The sequence below is a fragment of the Zeus faber genome (assembly GCF_960531495.2).
Source record: "Zeus faber genome assembly, chromosome: 21".
NCBI classification, from domain to species: Eukaryota; Metazoa; Chordata; class Actinopteri; order Zeiformes; family Zeidae; genus Zeus; species Zeus faber.
In genome coordinates this window covers 18,330,255-18,351,490 of record NC_137208.1, presented here as the reverse complement: position 1 = coordinate 18,351,490, position 21,236 = coordinate 18,330,255, and the positions used below count along the sequence as shown (strand labels likewise).

The window sequence follows — 21,236 nt, the reverse complement described above, 5'->3', positions numbered from 1 at the left end:
CACAACTGAACTTGTGAGCTTCGCGCTCTGTTGTTCTAACCCGCCCCCACCCCTCTCCCTTTCACACACACATAGACACATTTTCTGAACTCTTCAGATGGGGTGAAGGTCTTTATCTGGTAATTCTAGTGACTTTTTTTTTTTCTTTCTTTTTTTTCCCCCCTCGGTCTGGATTTCTCAGAAGACATTACTACGATCTGCAACGAAGAACACAGAAGCCAAGAGTTAAATAACCTTTACAAAGACCAGATGTGAGCTGATGGGTTCCCCTTGACAAACAAATTACAAAATTCTCTTTCGGCCGCCTTCGCCATGTATGTATTTACTGATTCGCCGTAGTCACGTCGGGATCGCGGACATCGGACTGGCGACAGCGGCTCGTCGCCGGCCTCGGTTCACAGCCGACTCGTCGGCGAGGGGTCACGATGGAGTCGATGGCTACTTCTTTGATTCTGTCCAGCGGCTGTGTCACCTGTCTATCGCCGGTCATTTCAGAAATCTCTTCAGACCACCTGGTATTACTATTGGCAGCCTGGTGTGACCCCCCCGCCACCCCCCAAGTTAACTCACTCAGCGTTGAGGATGTAAAAACAGCATCACGACCCCGAGATTATTAGAGCCCCCCATGTGCACGATGCTCCCCCGTGGCTAACCTCCCGGCGGGTTGGAGGATCTAATGCGTTTGATGCGTGGGGTAGGGGGGTGGGGGCACTGCCGGACAGGGCTTTTTTTTTTTTTTTTTTTTCGTGTGTTGCCCAGAGAACAGACCCTGGTTTCCTGGAACAATGCAGCTGATGAGAAGCTCTCCAAGGAAAATAAGGCTCTGACATCATGGGTTCTTAAAGCGCACAGCTGAGCCAACACTCTCCTGCTATAATCAAGGCTCAGTGAATTTCCACTGTCAACCGAATTTGGGGGGTGGGGAGGTTGGGGAGTGGGGGGCGGGGTCCCAATAGGCTTTTTTTTTTTTTTACTTGCTTACTAACTTCATTTTTTATGTGTTCCAATGCTTTCTCCTTCTCTTGTTGTCACTGCGCCAACACAGTGAATCAGAGTGAATCCAATTCATTCCCCTGGTTTTTCGAAGATCGAGATCCGCTGCTCTCCTGAAGGACTCCTCCGCTCCTCGGCGTCTCTCTCCGAGCCGCTCCCCCTCCGAACCCACGGGGCGAGCAAAGCCCGGCGAAGTTGGTGCGCGGAGTGAAACAGACCACAAGGTCATTCAAAAGACAAGTGTGCGCACAAGTCAGGGAGTTGAAGAGTGTAGAGAGATTGTGTTTCAGGGCGAGCTCCAAAAAAACGGTGTCCTCAGATGCACCGCGGCCCCGGGGCTGCGCTGCAGAGCGCTGGGGGAACGGCTCCTGCTCTCTGCAGAAGTCCTTCTGAGCGGCGAGGCTCGTTCAGACGTCGCGTTAATCCGCCACCTGGCTGCGTAGCCTCTCATTAGTTATCGCAAACTTGACGCGACGACAAAAAGAGTGTGGGTAATGTGTGCCGACGTTAATGCTCGAAGATGATTTCGCATGATAATTGGTCTATTTGTTGTGGCTCGCTCGTCCACCGTTGCCGCGGGGTTGCTTCCCCCCGCAGCACTCGCTTTCTTGGATTTTTTATTTATTTTTTTTCTGCTGATGATTTATTTGAACTCCAAATCTTGCAAGCTTGCACACGGCAACCGGACCGCTCGGTCTTAGATAATTGATCCTCATCCTTGTATTAGTCATCGAGAGGGATGAAATAACACGCGGCGTTGGCCAAAACCGGGGCATTTCCAGCAATTCTGCTTCTCATCCCCCCGCTTCCCCTGACACGAACGGCGAACGTCCGCCAGCGGCCCTAATTTATCGACGAGGAGGTTTTCTTTTTTTTCTTCTTCTATTGTTGTGCCATACGCTCGGCTAAAAGTGCTGACAGTAAGCGCGCGGGGGGGCGGGGGGAGCATCCTCCTTCAGAGCGCAGTGTTTGCTTTGGCACCCGGCAGGCTTTTTAGAAAGTATCACGTTGTCGTTCGCCTCTCGCTCGGTCGTGTCGCCCCGGCGAGACGATCCCTCGGCGTGAGTTACGGCCCCTGCGCGCCGCCAAAAGGTCGCCCATCCCTTATAGGATCTGGGACTCGTCCGTGCTGTTTATGTGTTCACGCCGAGTTTGTGTCGCCTCTGGAGGAGCGCGACTCATTCAGGAAAGTTTGGTATTGGGGAATATCGATAGATGGATGATAGATAGATAGATAGATAGATAGATAGATAGATAGATAGATAGATAGATAGATAGATAGATAGATAGATAGATAGATAGATAGATAGATAGATAGATAGATAGATAGATAGATAGATAGATAGATAGATAGATAGATAGATAGATTGGTTAAAAAAAAAATGATGCATAGAAGGATTCTTTATTCATGTCCCTGGGGGGTAATTGCGTTGTTGCAGCAGCTCATACGAAAAAGAACAATGGGTAGGAATAATGCAATGAGAATGCAATAAAATGTGAAAAATAGCACTATACAATGAACCTATAAAATAACTAAAAAAATTGAAAAAATTAGCAATATATCATATCCAAGATTTAACTAAAAAATACAATAAATTGGCAGTGTGCAATAAATAGAAGTGTTGGCAATATACAATAAACCTAAAATATATATATATATATGAAAAATTAACAATATATTATGAACAATAAAATTAACCATAAACAATAAAATTAAACCTAAAAAGAAACAAAAGAACAAGAAAAAAATGGCAATACATAATAAACCAAAAAAAGAACAATAAACCAAAAGAATTAACAATAAACCTCTGTTTCAACAATTCACATAATATAAGGAACGACTCTTCCAAATGATGATGACTGAAAACCCTGTGTGTCTGTGTGTGTGTGTGTGTGTGTGTGTGTGTGTGTGTGTGTGTGTGTGTGTGTGTGTGTGTGTGTGTGTGTCTCACAAAACTCACAACTCGTTTTCCATGATGTTGACAAGTGGTTTATTCAGCAGGAATGGTGAACAATTTGTCAGTATTTTAAACATGTTTTGTTTTCTACAGAAGGCAATCCAGCACCGTGTAAGTGACAGTGCTTTAATTTAATCATCTTCTCGGGAACAGGGTGTCGGAAGACTTTTCCTTCATCACGTTCACGTCGGGATTGGAACATCTGATCCCACACTTATATAATAACATTGTAATGACATTTTGATTTTCACCAAAGTTTAATCACCGTTTTTTTTTTTTTGTTTTTTTTTGTTTGTTTTGTTTTGTTTTGTTTTGGTTTTTTTGGACAATTGACAGAATGGAACCCGTTGGAAGAGTCAAAGTCGGATATTCCGTAACGTTGCTTCATCAAGCTTTCTTCATTGTTCTTTTGGTTTGTTCTACTTTACTCTAATTGCCATTGAAAATGAAAGCGCTGTTCATATACACGTATATATAACGTATACATACATATTTATATTCTATATATAAATATATATATAACTATACCCTGGTGGGTATTCTTGATATCTTAAGTGGAATTTTGGGGGTCAAACAGGAACGGCACCATTCTCCTTTTTGTTTTTGGACCCGCTCAACAGTTCTAGTTCTAGGTCTAGTTCTAACAGAGTGCGGCGTTGTTTCCATTGAAATGTCTTTGGTATACAAAGGGGGAGAAAATCCTTTTGTGAACCTTTAATTCTTTTATTTTCTTTCCACATTTTTTTGTTCAATTTCTCAGGGGAACAAGAGCCGTCGATGACCTTTTTCTTTAAATATATAACTTTCTAAGGGATTTCTCACAGAACAGGCTGCTCCCATGTCTTGGTGCTAATCGGTAATTGATCATTCTAAAAGAGATTGTGAACTTCACTTCAAATGGACCATGTGTCTTTTGTCAAGTTATTTGGCATTAGGGATTTCTATCGAGAAACAATAATAATAATTTAAAAACAGTAGAAAAAATAGCATTTTCGCCTTCTTGGGACAACGACATGATATTATTATTATTATTATTATTATTATTATTATTACTATTTTTTTTCTTTTTTTCTTTCCATGCATTCACAGATATTCACACAGATACATTTGCTCGCATTTGCGTACACCATTACCTTATTTGAAACAGCTTACAAATTAAAAACACTATTAAAGTGGTGGCCACAAGGCTGTGCAAAAGGGGAAAACCTCCGATGTAAGTTAAGCCCTGCCCTCCCTCCGTCTCCTGCCAACGCTCGCGAGTAACAAACTACAAAATAGCACCATTATACAGTGGATAGGATTCTCCTTAATAGATTTGTTATATGACACCATCATGTACAATGATAGTAGAAGAATGAATAGGATAACATAAATGGAAGGGCGGGGAAAGGGGGGGCGGGGTACTGTTTTGATTACATAGGCGAAAGGACGCGGTGCTGGAAGTGAGGTGTCTTGGAAGGTCACTGGGACACGCTGATGGTCGTCCACGTAGAGGCTTGCGTAAACAGCCCTTGCTGTCATCCCTCCGCTCTGACTTCTCAGAACTGGCCTTACCATGGAGCCGGTTTGTGTGTTTGTGTACTTGTGTGTGTGTGTGTGTGTGTGTGTGTGTGTCTGTGTGTGTCTGTGTGTGTCTTTGTGTGTGCGCACGCTTGAACCTTTGCTCGCTCGCTCTTGCACAACGCTCATTGACACCGTGTTTCGCGGGTTCAAATCTGAGCCGGCGTTGCCGAAACTTCTGCCCGCGGATTAGAGTCGGCTCGTCCTTTCATTTATTTATTCTTATTTTTATTTTTTTTTAATCTGTTTCTTTTTTTTTCGTTTTGCCTGAACGCGCAATAACCTTCCGCGTAACGTCTCATCACGGATCCCGCGCAGCCGAGGCTGGGTTCAACGCCGTGAATAGAATAAAGTCGATGCAGTCAGTCCCGGGGTGACTTTTCAAGGTAGCAAAGGTTTTTGGCTTTCCTCGACTAACGGGATGATACAAGCCCACGAATAATCAATCATTAATCGCATCCGTCTAAGAGGTTCTTATGGGAGTCCCGCTGTCCTCTGCGTTCGGCCTCCGTTTTGACAGACTTGGAAAATAAAAATAAAAAAAACGTCGCTTCTGCAAGAGGAGGAAAAAAAAACAAAAAAAAAAAACCCAGACACAAACCGACTCAGCTGTCACTTGACTCAAACGGACTCGGATGTTGTGCGCCCGCGGCTGGACCGCTGTCTCCAATGTCGTTTGTTGCTTTGAAGAAAAAATATTCGAGCCTCGGTTCCGTCGACTTGAGCCGAGTTCGCCTTTCGAGTCGACGACCGACTCCTGACAACTGAACGATCACCGTTTGCCAAACTTCCTTAAGGAAGGGATGTACCATAAGGGACGTTCATTTTTTGAGAAAATGGTCTCGATTGGGACTTGGACCGCTTTGATTAACCCCTCCCCCACCCCCCAATTCATATCGTGCAACGCTGTCCTCAGATTCTCGATGCCTCCTCAGACTCGAGAGGAATTTGGTCTGGACGCAAACGCCCTTGCGAGGGGGCCTGGCTACTACTTGAACTATTAAACTTGAGCTTACACTTAGACTAGACTTTGGCTTCAACTTGGTCACCGAGAGCACAAGACTCGACTTGGATCCCGCCGTCACAAAACGAGCAGCCGGGTTTCGGCGACGAAAAAAAAAAAAAGAAAAACGGCCCGCGCCATATCCGGCACGTGACGCCAAAAAAAAAATATAAAAAATGATACCCCGCTCGTCGAGGGCCGCTGATTTGGTATCGGGGCGGGAGCGGCAAATTCTCCGACGCGATTGGGTGAAAGTGTGTTTTGCGGCGGAACGGCCGGAGTCCGAACGTAACGCGGGGCTGCCGGCGTGAGATCGACCTCGCGGTCAAGGTTTCGGGGTGGAGGGGTGGGGAGGGGGGGGGGGGGGGTGTAGGAGAGGGTTGGAAAGAGGGTAGGACCACACGGCCTCTGTGAGTGACCGAAGCCCACGATAAGCGTTCCGACCTTTTTTTTTTCCCCCCACGGGAGCCGGGCGGGGTCGCAGCCCACCGCGTGTGGAGGCGAAGGACAAGCTTCCGTTGGCGTCTCAGCAGCTAAACTAGTCTTGTCACGTCGCTTTAACAAAGAATTCCCTCCCGGTATGGAATGGTGCAGTGTATAAAGTAATCAGAGTATCCCTTATCAAACCCTTTAAAACAGTACGTAGCCCTCGGATAGTCTATGGTGTAGTTACAGCTAACGTCCACTTTGCCTTTTGTTCTACAGTGAACCATTCCAACGGGGGCACCGGGTAAGGCCACTCCCTTCTCTCTCTCTTTTCTTCTCCGCAAGCGTTTGTCCGTCGGCCTGATCTTCACATCCGGTAATTTCTCCCCCCGGCGTTGCCCCGACTTGAGTTCTTCTGATGCATCTCCTGGAAGGAAGCGGGGGAAAGACAGGTGAGGTTAAGTGAGTCCAGACGCGCCTCACCCTCCCAAACGGCACAGGCTGTACGGAGGAGTGAGGGGGGTTTCATGACATGGTGAGAATAAAAAAAAAAACGCGCCATCATTAGGAGGATTCCTAGATCTGTACGGCTATTAACACCCCCCCACGTTAACCGTGGGACGCATTACTACGCTCCCCTAAATCAAGCTAAGGCGACCGTGCACTCTTTATCTCCGGGCCCTCCATGCGTCGGGCCGTTACGGCGGGATGCCAGAATTACAGCACACCGTGTACACCGAGGAGGGCAAGGATGCTGCCTGGGGAGAAAGAGCGCCGGCGGGTCTACCACAAAAACCACTTAGTTCCCTGTCTCGCTAATGGTTTTCTTTTTGGAGAAAGGGGCTAAAGAAAAAAAAAGGAAAAAAAAAACAACAAAAAAAAAAAACGACAACAACCAAAAATGCTTCTAAAAGGATCACACTCTCTCCGGCAGGGTTGCGACTCGAGGATGATCCGCGGGCCCGCATTTAGAGCCCTGTTGTTTCTTTCTTTCTTTCTTTCTTTCTTTCTTTCTTTCACCAAAGTGTTTGAGATTTTCACCACCCAAGGCTGCATCCCCCTTCCCCTTTCGGACACAAAGCCGGCCGCGCTCCCGAAGCTCACCGCCGCCTTCTCCACCGTTAGGAAACCGCGCGGTTGTCAGTCTCAATTGCACGGCTCGATTCGGGCAGCGTCCTCTGATGTGTTTTAAAGCTATGTATCGGCGGGAGCGATAGGGGCGTTCTGCTCGGTGGCTCAGGGGCCCGGTGGTATTTCCCCATCGAGTCAGACGGACATACCTTGCAAGATGAATGACTATGTCCAGATAAAGGTCTCTGCGGGGGGAAAGTAAATCAAGGCATTAAGACGGGAACGATTGATCTCAATCTATTACCATTAACAGCATTGCTTATCACGCCTAGTGCTTATCATCTAGCGCTCACCATTGTACAGTACAGTATACAGAGTATATTTAATTGCAATTTGACACACACATTAATTAAAATCAATCACTAAGGGATGCCTATGGCACAATCCCTCTGTCTTATCTGTCTTTATCCTTTTCCCTCAATTTTTGAGTGTATCTGTTCGGTGCCGTGCTCACCTTCTTGTTTTTAGTCTTGTCTGGCTGCTGTGCTGTCCTACGCTCTGTGCTCCTGTCCACTTTGTGCCCTGCGGTACTAACCTTAGGTGTTCTCGGCACGTCTGTGTGGCGCTGCGCGCGCACAGAGCGGGCCGCCTTGCTAGTCTTGGCAGGTGCACAGTACATCTCCAGGCGGCGCAGCTCGCAGCTCTGGAAGCAGCACTCGTCCACAATGCCGCGGTTATGCGACCGCCGGGCGTTTGGGCCATAGCCCGTGAGTTTACCTGGGTGGGTTGGAATAACAGGGAGGGAATTCGTTCAGTGTGTGTGTCTGTGTGTGTGTGTGTGTGTGTGTGTGTGTGTGTGTGTGTGTGTGTGTGTGTGTGTGTGTGTGTGTGTGTGTGTGTGTGTGTGTGTGTGTGTGAGCGCGAAAACGACGACCCAACGCATAATGAAATGTTAAGGAAATTGGGTCTCCCAAAGATATGTTGATCAGAGATTGACCAACTCACTGGACTTTTGGAACCAAGACCAAAGTACACAAAGTTTCCCGATTGTGGCGAACGTCTATGAGCAGAACGCTACCGGCAAGGCCACGGGTTCCGATGTCTTCAATATATCAACGGACTTAATGACGTAGATTCCTTCATTGTATGATTTACAGTGTATCACATTGCAGAGTACGGACCCATTTTGGCAGCTGCTCTCTGGTGAAAAAAAATCAAAATAAAAAAATAAAAAAGAGAAGGGGGGGAGCTGCAGTCACACAAAAGTTGAGAATATCACGTTCAACCGCTTCGGGCCCCGCGGTATCTTTTTACAACCCCGAGCCCCCCTGGGTCCAAACGGCGTCACCGGGACTGCGCCCTGGCGGCCACAGCGCCACCTGTCGTTCCCGTTTTACGCTCAAACCGAGGCGTAGCCAGGGGGGGGGACACAACTCAATGAGATGGGCGCAGGTGAATTTCGACAAGGCCGCGGACCGAAGCTGCGATCGTGAAAAAGACGAGAAAGGTCTGATCAGTGGCGGGTAGTGCCGATGAGCGGGTCCCCCTCTTACTCATTCCCACAATTTTTAATCTCACCCACTCAAAAAAGCCCGAAACCTTCCCCTCTTTTTTGGGCCGCCTTTAAGAAAAAAAAAAAAAAAAAAAAGGTGAAAAAAGCCTCCGACTGTCCATTTACAACTCCCTGCTCACCTTGGGTAATACAGCCCTGATGGGCTTTTCCCTGTTACCAGATGAAATAATAATAATTTAATATGGCATTTACAAGGAGGAAATGCCTTTCCCTCTCAGAGTTAATAGCTCTTGGCTCGGACGGCTGCCAGCGCTGACAAAGTGCATTAACTTCTGCTCCCAGACTGCCTTGTCCTGACAATGTTGTTTTGGATAGAGAGAAGCCTTCATTCAGAAACAGAAGCATCTCTCTCTCTCTCTCTCTCTCTCACTCTCTCTCTCTCTCTCTCTCTCTCTCTCGCCCTCTCTCTCACTCTCTCTTGCTCTCTCTCCCGACACAAGGTGCAGTGAAAGATGGCAGGTGGGGGGCGGCGGGGAGGGGGGACTGAGGTTGAGCTGTCATGTTAAAACGCAGGTGAACTGGTGCACCTTTACCCAGATGTAATGAACAGTATATTTAATATGGACCGGTCAAAAAACACATGGGACAGAACAACTGGTGCATATAAAATATAAAAAAATGATCTCTAAAATACAATATAGAGAATAATTTTTGAGACGACATTAAATATATAGTTTATTATACACATAAATATATATAATATAATATATAAATATATAACTATGTATTTATATGTATTTTTTTGCTGACGCATATTGATTGATGCAATTAAAGTTTTGCCTCCTTTTTTTTGAACATACCTACGTCATTCAAGCTATTGACTTTAACAATGCTTCGCCGTACCCTCCATTCCACTTTCTTGCGGTCGTTAAAACCAACAATATCCCCCCAGTTTTTCCCTTTCCCGGTCGGGTTCAACGGGGATCAGCCCGGGCTCCTTGTAATATCACCTGATGTAGAGGAAAGAAATTGAAGGGGAAGAAAAATACGACGCTGAGTCCTGGCTCGTGATTATATAATAGAGGTTGCAAGCCAAGAGTGGGGCCATGCGTAGCTCTCTCTCTCTCTCTCTCTCCCCCTCTCTCTCTCTCTCTCTCTCTCTCCCCCTCTCTCTCTCTCTCTCTCTCTCTCTCTCTCTCTGGCCTGTTTTCCAATCCAATCCCCTCCAAATAAAGCCGTACAAATTGACATCCGCTATTATTCTCAAAATAGCTTGCAACCCCGCTGCACAAACAGCTGGAAGGGGGAGAGAAATCAGCTGGCACAGGTTGTAGCATGTAGGATAATCAGCGGGGGCAGGTCGGGCTAAACACGCATATCAAAATCGGGTCGAAAAAGGTTTTGGGAGGTTTAAAAACGACACATTTCAAGGGATCAGGGGCGTAATCCCTCACGGACAAGTGAGTGTGTATTTTTCTTTTTTCCTGTGATTGTTGGTAAACAACTTATTCCCGTCGCGGCTATCCAACAATGTTACAGCACGTCCAAATTAGCGTGCTAGCATGCTATTTAGTAGTGTTTAGCTCGTGCGAAACCATGGCGTGCGACAAATAGCGTGCTAAAGGTACCCGGATGACGTACTACATCCGCTGAAATATCGCAGTATGCAAAGACTGTGCGCTACGCCGGCGAGCATATCCCATGATGCATTGCGAGGGAAGGACGATGGGACTATGAACGTTTCTATTCATTGTCGTCATCAACCCTCAACGTGTCCGAGAAGCCAACGCGCTTTTATAACTTTTTGACTCACATGCTAAAACACACTGGACGGACACGTAGCACACCGTACGCCGTCCCGGACGCAGCTCTGGTCCATCGCAAAGCAGCAGTTGGGTTTTCGAGCGGGTGCCACGGCGTCACAAGTTTTCTTCCGCACGGCCGTTCCTGGCGAGTCACAAAGATAATGTTTCGGGTCCCAATTCCATTTTTTTCCCCCCCAAACTTTTCCATCTGACGACACCGTCCTATTCGAGCGGAGGCGGCTTCTCACAATCTCAAAATCCGGGGTTTGCTCATTCCTCCGAGGAGTGGCGCTGGAGAGAGATGGCTGGATTCCTCTATTCCAGGGTGGCACAGTGAGGATCTCAGTTTTACTGTCTGGCGGTGGTCAATAAAGGCCAGCGGATTCTTGGAGCCGGTTCACGCTCTGCCTGCTAAAGTGTCAGGCAGTTTACAGCCTGGCGGGGACCATACGAAACCTGCTAAAGTACTGGAAACTACCTCTTTATCGCTGGTACCACAAAGGGTTTTACGGCCAAACGTAGTTTCCCAACACATTTTCAGCTGAGGTTCATCTCCTGTGATCTTTGGCGGCACAATTGAAATCCGGCGTGACAGAGTGTTCCGGCATTAATGCAGAAAAAAAAAAAAAAGAAGAAACTCCCGAGCCCGAGCGGGGAGAGAGAGAGAGAACATTGGGCCTCCCGCAAATCACCTGTTAATCGTGAGACGTCCTTGGCCGTGGTTGGACGAATGCAACCAAGACGTTATATCCTGTGTTACATGATGGGATTAGGGTCGGCGAACCGACAAGCACTTTACAATGTACAGTGCTGTTTGGCCCGGCGGACGTCCTCAAATCTCTCTCATGGCTCGACCACGCAGATCTGAGTGCGCTGGGGGGCCCCGCCTCCGTGGCCTTTTTTTCCATGAGACGCCTCTTTGTTCCCCACCACCCCGCCCGAGCGGCAATTTCAGAGAAGCGTCAAGAGTTTTTTATTCTAAGCCCTCGACGGAAGGAAAATGACACCTTTCTTTCTGTGATGGAGAGGACACAGGAGGTCTTTCTTCGGAGCGCGGCGCCTTCCGCAGCATATTCTGGCCGAATGTAAAACTGGAGTGGGGGTGCTGATCATCCTGTAATCCACATAATCCCCTGTTGCTCAGGGACAAGGTCTAGCTGTGTGCATCTACAGAATGTGTGTGTGTGTGTGGGCGTGTGTGTGTCAGAGAGTCCACGTGCATCCATGCGCGCTTGTTGTGCGTGCATGCGTGTGATGCGCTGTTTACGCGTTCTACCTCGCTCGAGCTCCAGCTGCTTTGAATAAAATGGACTAGAGGCACGAAAGCGCGAAGAAGAAGGAGGGAGAAGTCCGATGAACAGCGAGAGAGTTTTTTCCCAGAGACGTCTTTGGTGTAGGCCCAAACCCGTAAGTTTGCTTTGCCGCCCACTCCCTTGCTTAAAACGCTTATCTTTCCTGTTGAGTTTTGGATGGAGTGTGGCACGTGTTCGTCCAGTAAGATCAATCACACCGATTTAATTATTATTGAGGAATGAATGCAACTTTTAGACATTAAGTATGTTATGCCGCCTAATGTTCGGCTCAAACAAACCACGACTGCAATAACCTCTCATCTATGAAGGCGAACACCAGGGATGACGTCTTTGCCGCCGTTCTCAGAAGGGAGGGAGGTGATAAATAACGCTGGTGCTCCAATTAGTCCGTGGAGTTGTCACCGGAACTGCAAGGAAAGTGCAACTTGTAAATGGGTCCCGACAACACACATATACACCGATCCATCGCAACTTAATAACCACCTGCTAATATTGTGAAGGTCCCTCTCGTGCCGCCAAAACAGCTCTGACCCGTCAAGGAATGGACTCCATAAGACTACTGAAGGTGTCTTGTGGTATCTGCCACCAAGACGTTAGCAGCAGATCCTTTAAGTCCTGTAAGTTGCAAGGTGGGGACCCCATGGATCAGACAGATGCGCGATCGCATTGAGATCTGGGGAATTTGGAGGCCAAGTCCACACCTTGAACTCTTTGTCACGTTCCTCAAACCATTCCTGAGCAATTTTTGCAGTGTGGCAGGACGCATTACCCTGCTGAAAGAAGCCACTGCCATCAGGGATACCGTTTCTATGAACTGTACTTGGTCGGCAACAATGTTTAGGTAGGTGTAAGTGACAAAGTAACATCCACATGAATGCCAGGACCCAAAGTTTCCCAGCAGAACATTGCCCAGAGCATCACATTGTCTCCGCCGCCTTGTGTTCTTTCCATAGTGCATCCTGGTGTCATCTCTTCCCCAGGTAAATGATGACCATGCACGTGGCCATCCACATGAAAAAAAAAGAAAATGTGATTCATCAGACCGGGTCACCTTCTTCCATTGTTCCATGGTCCAGTTCTGACACTCACGTGGCCACTGTAGGCGCTTTCGGTGATAGACACTAGCACTCTGACCGGTCTGCGGCTACAGAGCCCCATACGCAGCAAGCTGTGATGCACTGTGTGTTCTAACACCTTTCTATCATAGCAGCATTAACTTTTTCAGCAATATGTACTATAGTAGCTTTTCTGTGGGATCGGACCAGATGGGCTAGACTTCGCTCCCCACTCGCATCACTGAGCCTTTGGCACTCATGACCCTGTTCACCGGTTATGTTTCCTTGGACCACTTTTGGTAGGTACTAACCACTGAAGACAGGGAAAGCCTCACAAGACCTGTTGTTTTGGAGGTGCTCTGACCCAGTCATCTAGCAATCATAATTTGGTCCTTGTCAAAGTCGTTCAGATCCTTACGCTTGCCCATTTTTCCTGCTTCCAACACATCAACCTCAAGAACTGACTGTTCACTTGCTGCCTCATATATCCCACCCATTGACAGGTGCCATCGGAACGAGATGAGCAATGTTATTCACGACACCTGTCAGTGGTTTTAATGTAGTGGCTGATCCGTGTATGTCCCTGTCTGAAAAACAAAGACGTGAAGTGGTTTTTAAAGACAAACACTGATGAATTTTACACATTCTGGTTATTGATTCATTTGATACTGACAACACCAGCACACAACAGGAAGTGGAAGTATTCTTACTATTCTTTACTAGTTCCGGTGAACCAATAAAATCCGGGACCTGTGTCAAGCCTATACCGGCAAGTGTTGGTTCAGCCCGTAACCATTTGCAAAACAAAATTGTAAGCTAAGCTACATACGCATACACTGTAGATCCATTTTGCCACTGATTAGAAACGTACTTTTTCTCATAAAAGCTCCATTGTACCATAGAATTCTGGTTAATTTCCTCTTGCTAACTGTAGACCTTATTTAAACTTATTTACTGGATATTTTGGTGAGGGTTGGATTTTAAGACTTTAAAAGTCCGCTCTACACAGTATGTTTGTGCTAATATCTCAACCCCCCTCTCTGACGTGCATTCCTTACTGATGGAAAATAAAGCTCATGATTGATAATCCACAGATTTACAGACATTTTGCCGAGTGGGACTGGAACAACTGAAGAGGCCAGTGTTTAAGTAGCTATTGTTCGCTGTTTTTCACGTTGAAGCCCGCAGCTTCTATCAGTGGAGATTGTGCATCATCTCACGGGGGAGCAGGATCTCAGGTTCCGACTTGAGCAGAGGTGCACATCTTGGCCGGAAACCTTCTGTGACTTGGGACAGAAGGTTCCTTGGATACTAACATTAGCCAGGCGACTCTGTTTCCACATCTTATTCATGGAATGTCTATCTTCTCTTCTCTATAACGACCCCGTGGAGTCGATTTCTAGGTCAGGCCAATCACTGGAAAAACTGACTATCACTGTGGACTATTGTTATTTAGCGAGTGTGAGAGAGTGAGTGAGAGAGAGATGGAGAATGTGAAGAGTCGATGTGTATAAAAAAAATGGAGGAATACCAAGGAAGGGGAAATGTAGTTTATGTCAAGGTAATGAAATCTGAAGTGTTGCAATGGGAAAGTAGCTACTGTACAAGTGACATGCATCAGGTATAAAGAAAAAATGGGGGAGGGGACAAGGTGGCACTGTTGCCCCACAGCAAGAATGTCCTGGGTTGAAACCCCCGCCATCTCAGGTCCTGTTTGTGTGGGTTTCCTCCCACCATCAAAAGACATGTATGTTAGGGGTAAATACCCCTGACCAAGGCACTGGCAAAAGAACTGGCATTGGTCCCCAGGCACTGCACTGCAGCTGCCCACAGCTCCTAGGTCTAGGATGGGTCAACTGCATGGGATTCATTTTATTGTACAATAAAGATATTCTATTCTAGACTGGTATCGTCTCTGGGAACCATGATGTCTGTGCTACAGTTTCTCTGGACACACCGCTAATCTGAGGTGAGCTGCCAAATTCAACATGGTCACAACGGGAAGTATTCAGGGATTGGGCATGGTCTGTTGGCCAAGCCAAGGCAGTACCAGCCACTTGAGTTGAGAAGCAAGGTTCCAAAATGGACCTTCAAGATAGATTTTTATTTCAACACAAGTAGGACAAGTAGTCCTCCTGACAGTAGCAGGGACCTATTTTGGAGCAGATGGGGGAAGGGTGCAATGGGGAAACCAAGAAAGACGGAGTGAAAGAGTGATGGAGAGAAAGAGTAAGGCAAAGAGAGAGACAGAGAGAGAGAGAGAGAGAGAGAGAGAGAGAGAGAGAGTGAGGGAAGCATATTTTCCACGGCACAGCACCCTGCCGCTCAAACCTCAACATCTTTACAGAGAAAGTGCGGAGTGTTCATGAAATCTCCACACAGGAAAATATGGCATTGATAAATGGATGGCGTGCAGGTCAGTGACTGCTCAGTATACGGTAATACAGTAAAGACAAATTTGTTCTCTGTCCCAGAAAACGGTTCAGTTAAGGTCTGCTACTCCTCTTACGCATACCCAGCATATGGATTCCTGAGTTACTTTGGCCTCAGTTCACTCTTTCTGTTTCAGATGACTTTGGGGAATAAGGCTAAACCTACTGTATAGGATGTGAGAGACATTCCTGTACTATCAGTAGCTGGCACGTCATCGCAGTCACACATCATTTAATCTCTGGACACCCTCGCACCTCATCTAGGTTTTTTGTTTTTTTTGGGGTTGTTTTTTTTTGAGCCATTTAACATTTCCTCAAATCTTAGTGTGACAACATAAATATAAAATGAAACAGCAAATGAATGCGAATAAAATGATCCATCCACAGAGAAAATCTGTTTATAGAGAGTAAATTGTCAAAATCTGGGTCTCTGGTGCTGAAGGATGAAACCGACGGCTGACAGGTTAGGCTCACACCCAGAGGCCGCTCTCACTGAATCCATTACAACACCACATGCTAGGAGTTTACAGACTTGAACGTTGCACTGTATAACATGCCAAGGTGATCTCTCCAGAGCTAGAGACAGAGGTAGTATTATTACAGAGGCAACAGAACACTATCAGTTGTTAATTGTAAAATCTGAAACGCTAAGCAAAACTGTTGTCCGTACATACATCAGACATTTGAATGTCAGAGCTGTGTGTCTTTGGTGTGGCATTGAATGAAGCACGTGTGGTCACATTGTTAAATGTCCATTGTAACACCCTTTAACACAGTGTTCTTCAAAGTGAATTGGTGCTCGAAATATGAAATGTAAATTGTAATGTGTATGAAAGAATCTTAGATGTAGCAAACTCTCCAGGATATAGGAGACTTGCCTTGTTGGGCAACAAACTGCCGGGGGGCATGAGCATGACGGTCAAATCATGCCCAGATAACCTATCATGGTGTAACTTGGCTTCCCACAAAACATTATAGGCAAGAGCTGTGCAAGGACACAGCAAATCCAAGGAGCCAAAGACCTGTCGCTGGTAAAGAAGTAAAGACTGGAAAATATAGACTGGTGGATGGAACACTTGGTAGCTTTCTGGCAACTTGCTTTGAGAGTGCCAAGGGCAAAACAAGACACCCACAGGGGCAAATAACAAAGACCATAAAGGTGATTGGGCAGGGGAGATGGAGCAACAAGATGCTTAGAGAAGGCAGGAGCAAGCAGTGGACTGTGAGACGTCTTGGTCAAGGGTCAGGCCATTATCACCTGCAGAGGTCTCCCAACAGTGTCAGTTGGTCATCTCAACAGTGAAAGACTGGCAATGGTCAAGTTGAAGGCAATTCAAAGTTTTCAGAGACCTTTGCAGCAACTGCACTTAGGCCAGATAACTGTGCTGATGTATGAAACATCAAAACACGCTTGTTCTGACTGTTTCCTGGCTGCCTAATCGCAGGACGAGGGCCAGGTTCAAGGATTTGCTAGATGAGAGCTCCAGTCTTGTGTGGCTGGTGCCCCTCGGAATTGGCAGAGCTGACTACATTTTCTCGACTTGCATACCCAAAATGCCACTGGCAGCTATAGAGAGAATGTTGGATACGACTACATTTTAGGGAAGAAATTAATCACTGCAGCCTCATCTACATCAGAGGGATTCTGCTGTGTGCGAGTCAGGAACATGTAGAGTTACATGATCAACAAACCTTTTCTCGGCATTGCCAATCAGAAACAAACACCAAATGTACAAAGGTCAATCTTTGCCTCACTGGCTTAGGCGTAGATGTGATGTGCCAGCAAACACTTGTGAATTACGGCCACACTGAACAAATTTTAATCATCGCATTAATTAAAACATTGATCCCCTAAAAGGAACAAAGCCCTTATCATATATCATATCCTAGTTGAATCGTTACCATTGAAGTCATCAGCTTACTTCTTTGTTGCTTTTACTGGCAAAATGTTTTGTATGGGTCTGGCCTCTGCTGCAGCATTCCCCTGTATTGTGGAGAGTTGGCTTCAGCGACGGGACCCACTTCTCGGCCCCCTGAGGTTACATTACCAACGCCGCGTCCAAGTGCATCAGGATGTTTACCTATAAACACTTCTGTGCTCAGCGTTAGTGATTATTTCTTGGAGTGGAGTTGTGAGGCAGTCCAGAACATCAGTCTTCATTCAATCTCCTTTTTTTCGGGGCCTTGCGGCTGACAATGTCTGACGCGCATGGAAAATGTTCCATGACTCTGAGACTAAAATTTTTTTATTTTTCAATGTAGAAATGAATCGGAGTCTCCTGAATATATTCGGCGGGAGTGTCATGAACTATTCTTCATTCTAACAAATTGATTGAATTAGTTAGAGTACATCAAGTCATGGCCCGAGAACAATTGCTAAAACTGATTCATGAGTTTAAAACCCTCTGAGAAAGACCATCCTGTAGTGTCAGAAACAGCTGGGTGGCTGGTTCCACTCCACTCTCTCAGATAATTAGATCAGGGTGCACGTTTTTACAGAACACCAGCCAGTGGAAGTGTACAGCTCCTAGCCTTCATGCCTCCATATATCCTTTCGCCGTTTCTGGCCAGCTTGAGCACCCTTAATGGAAAATGGTAGATTTAAATCCTGGATTCTTAGTGGAGGGTTTTCTTTGGGTAGCTTTCCCCTTCTCTGCTGGAAAAAAAAACTTCAGAGCAACATTTGCTCTTTCTCTTGCACCCCCCCCCCCCCTCCCCGCCCCCTTCCTAGAGATAGTCAGCCAAATTCCACTTAAAGCCAAACTGGGATTTTGCCACGGGTAAATTACACCAAGCTACTTGTTCGCAAACTGGGATTAAGTCCATATGCGCACAGTAGAAGCCGTAATTAAGACACATATCCAGTGACAATTATCATTTCTTATTTGACTGAGAATAAATGACAGAGGGAAAGAGGGAGAAAGAAGAGAGGAAGACAATTTTTTCGCAGATAGATTCAAGGCTATAGATTTTAAAGGAACGGCTTCTTTTTTAATTCATGAGACGGAGGCTCGTATTAGAGCTCCGGGACAGACACACGAGCGCAACCTTTATGAATAAATAAACAAGTGCACTTACTGAAATAAAAGCCTCTCTCTCCACACACAAACTGCAGCGTGTCCACCAGCTCCGCCCCGCACAGCGTCTCCGGCCCCGGCCCCGGCCCCGGTCCCGCCCCCGCCGACGTGGGCGTCAGGGTGAGGACGCACAGCAGCAGCGACAGGGTGTGGGCGCACGAGATGCAGCACATGGCACACTGCGCCAGGGAGAGACACAGGGGTCAAGGGTTAACATGGAGGGAACAGTGCATGTGCGTTCCATAGTGCACTTTGGCCAATATGTGTAATGGGCCATAGTGCACGTGTGAGTGCCATAGTACATGTGTGATTGGCATTTGTGCATGAATGTGAGTGCAATAGTGCACCATGGCCAATATGTGCAATTGGCCATAGTGCACATGTGATTGGCCTTAGTGCATGTGTGATGGCAGTAGTGCATGTGTGAATGCCATAGTGCAAGTGTGTGAGTGCAATGGCGCACCATGGCTAATATGTGTAATTGGCCGTAGTGCACGTGTGATTGACCATAGTGCATGTGTGAATGCCATAGTGAATGTGTGATTGGCATTAGTGCATGAATGTGAGTGCAATAGTGCACCATAATTGGCCAGAGTGCATGTGTGTGAATGCATGTGTGATTGGCATTAGTACATGTGTGCGAGTGCCATCCTCAGAGAAAGGATGAGAGAGTGAAGTGAACGGCTGGTGACGTCACAGGGCGTCAATCCAAGTCCCCTCCCATTTTCTGTCAAGACTGTCACCAGTCACGGTGACGCGCACGAACACGAACGCGCACGCCACATGAAAGTTACTCCGGCTCCAGTGCGTAAAAAGGGGAATTGACTTTTACGCGCAGTTGCTCTTTCTAACACACTTAAAAATAATGTACTTATTGTTTTTACTCATTATTGTAAGTAATGTAAAAAGGTGGCACTGTGGAGTCAACCCCCTAAAACAAAACGGAGGGGGGATAAAAAAGGAAAGAACACGCAAACCGCTGGTAAACCACGAGCCAGGGAGCTCTTGCCTATCCAAATGTGAGATGGAAAAGTGCGCACTGCGCTCTCTCCAAACCAAGCAGAGGAAGCCGAGTGGGCCAAATATACATAATAAAGAGAATAAACAGGACATGATCCATCTCCATCACACACACACACACACACATACACACACATACACACACACGCACACACACACACACGCGCGCGCGCGCACACGCACACACACACACACACACACACACACACACACACACACACACACACACACACACACACCACCGTGCGTCATGTGCGTCCGAAGCGCTCCCCGTGTGGACTCAGACCCCAGCTTTCTGGATCAAGAGTTTTGTTTATTTTAGGATCTTAATGTGCAAACTCAGCAATAATCCCATTGCAAAGTGCACGGTTTGCACTGAGCTTTACGGTGAATAACGCGCGGATAATGCGCGCACATGCTGGAAGGATGGAAAGCCCCAAATCACTTCAGAACAGAAGTGATTCTTGACTTTTTTTTTTTTAAGTCATATACAAAACATACTCTATAATGCATGGCATCATTATATATATAGAAATACTCACACATGCATGTATAGATATGAAGAAATGAATGCGTGTAACGGAGCCACCGTTAAACTGCGTGTAAAATCGCTATTCATATAAACCGAACCATTGGATGGACATGAAAAAAAGTTGTAATTGATTAAATCCATGTATGTATGTATCTGACGTTTTCTCAACTTAAAATGTACAACTTAACCTTCATTTTAAGTTGGGAAAACCTTAAACGTACAGGGGTTAACAAATTGAAGTCCGTCCAATGACTCTAATATTCTATACATATAATTATATGTATATATATATATATATATATATATATATATAGATAGAGAGAGAGAGAGAGAGAGAATATATATATATATACACACATAAATATATATATATACACACACACACACACACACACACACACACACACACACATATATATATATATATAGATATATATGTATATATATCTATATATATATTTATGTAAAAAATCTAATTCCAATACATAGCATCTATCGGCTCATTTCCACCACGATAAGGATGCTCTGTGCAAATATTGAACAAGTGAATAACCGAGGTGAAAATACAGTGCCTGGAAATGGGAAAAAGGAAAGCAGGTAAGTTTACCTTGAAGACATCCCAGAAATGCCACTGAGAGAAATAAACGCCAGACATCCCCTCGGGTCTCCACGCGACACGGTCCGAGCAGAAAGCAACTTGTTTGGAGTCATTCAAAAAAAAAAAAAAAAAAAAAAAAAAAAAAAGGGGGGGGGGGGAGAGAGAGAGAGAGAGAGAGAAAAAAAAAAGAAAAGAAAAAAAGAGAGAAAAAAAAACAAAAAAAAAAAAAAAAGGAGAGGACGAGGAGACGAGAGATGCGGGGCAACGCGATGTCACATCTCCGTATTCCCACTTTCTTCCATTGCGCAGGCTCGCTTTTTGGAGAAGTGAGGAGGTTTAGCGGGACACAGTGAGAGAGAGAGAGAGAGAGAGAGGGATGGAGAGAGGGCGAGAGAGAGAGAGAGAGAGAGAGAGAGAGAGAGACGGATTTAGAGAGAAAATCCCTCACATTTATCTACACTACACGCTGACATTTTTCACCGGGGGGAACAGCTGGGGCAGCGTTTTGCCTCCTACTCGCCCTAAAGTTATTCATTAAGGATTTTTTTTTTCTTTTCTTTTTTTTTCGGGCAGGCGCTCAAATCGAATCGCGTCATTTCTCCTGTTTTCTCTCCCCCTCTCTCCCCCTCTCTCTCTCTCTCTCTCTACCCTCTCCCCCCCCCCCCCTCTCTCTCTTTTTGGATCGAGGTGCGATCAACGCACCGGCAGAGCTCACGGCTGAACTTATGTGGATGTGGAAGTTAAACGAGCTTGAATTGTGGTGCGTCCGCGTCGCATCACATGCTAACTGAGTCTTGAGCAGAAAAAACAAAAATAAAGAATCCAAAAAAAAAGAATATATATATACAGCATATACAGTATATACAATTTATACAGTATA

At 46.1% G+C, this 21,236-nt stretch overlaps 1 protein-coding gene across 2 annotated transcripts; it reads right to left on the bottom strand.

The window, feature by feature from the left end:
* Positions 1 to 5,959: 5,959 nt before the first annotated feature.
* On the bottom strand, positions 5,960 to 20,449 carry igf1 (insulin-like growth factor 1). 2 transcript variants are annotated; one of them, XM_080022604.1, is made up of 5 exons: positions 20,366 to 20,449; positions 18,208 to 18,385; positions 7,526 to 7,788; positions 7,221 to 7,256; positions 5,960 to 6,367 (listed from the first exon to the last, which is right to left on the bottom strand). In XM_080022604.1, exons 1-5 carry the CDS (start codon positions 20,411 to 20,413, stop codon positions 6,308 to 6,310), a joined length of 585 nt encoding a protein of 194 aa, XP_079878730.1. In that variant the 5' UTR covers positions 20,414 to 20,449; the 3' UTR covers positions 5,960 to 6,307. The 2 variants fall into 2 exon arrangements, with proteins under 2 accessions (XP_079878730.1, XP_079878731.1); XM_080022605.1 differs by having other exon boundaries at positions 7,607 to 7,788.
* Between the last annotated feature and the right edge of the window lie 787 nt (positions 20,450 to 21,236).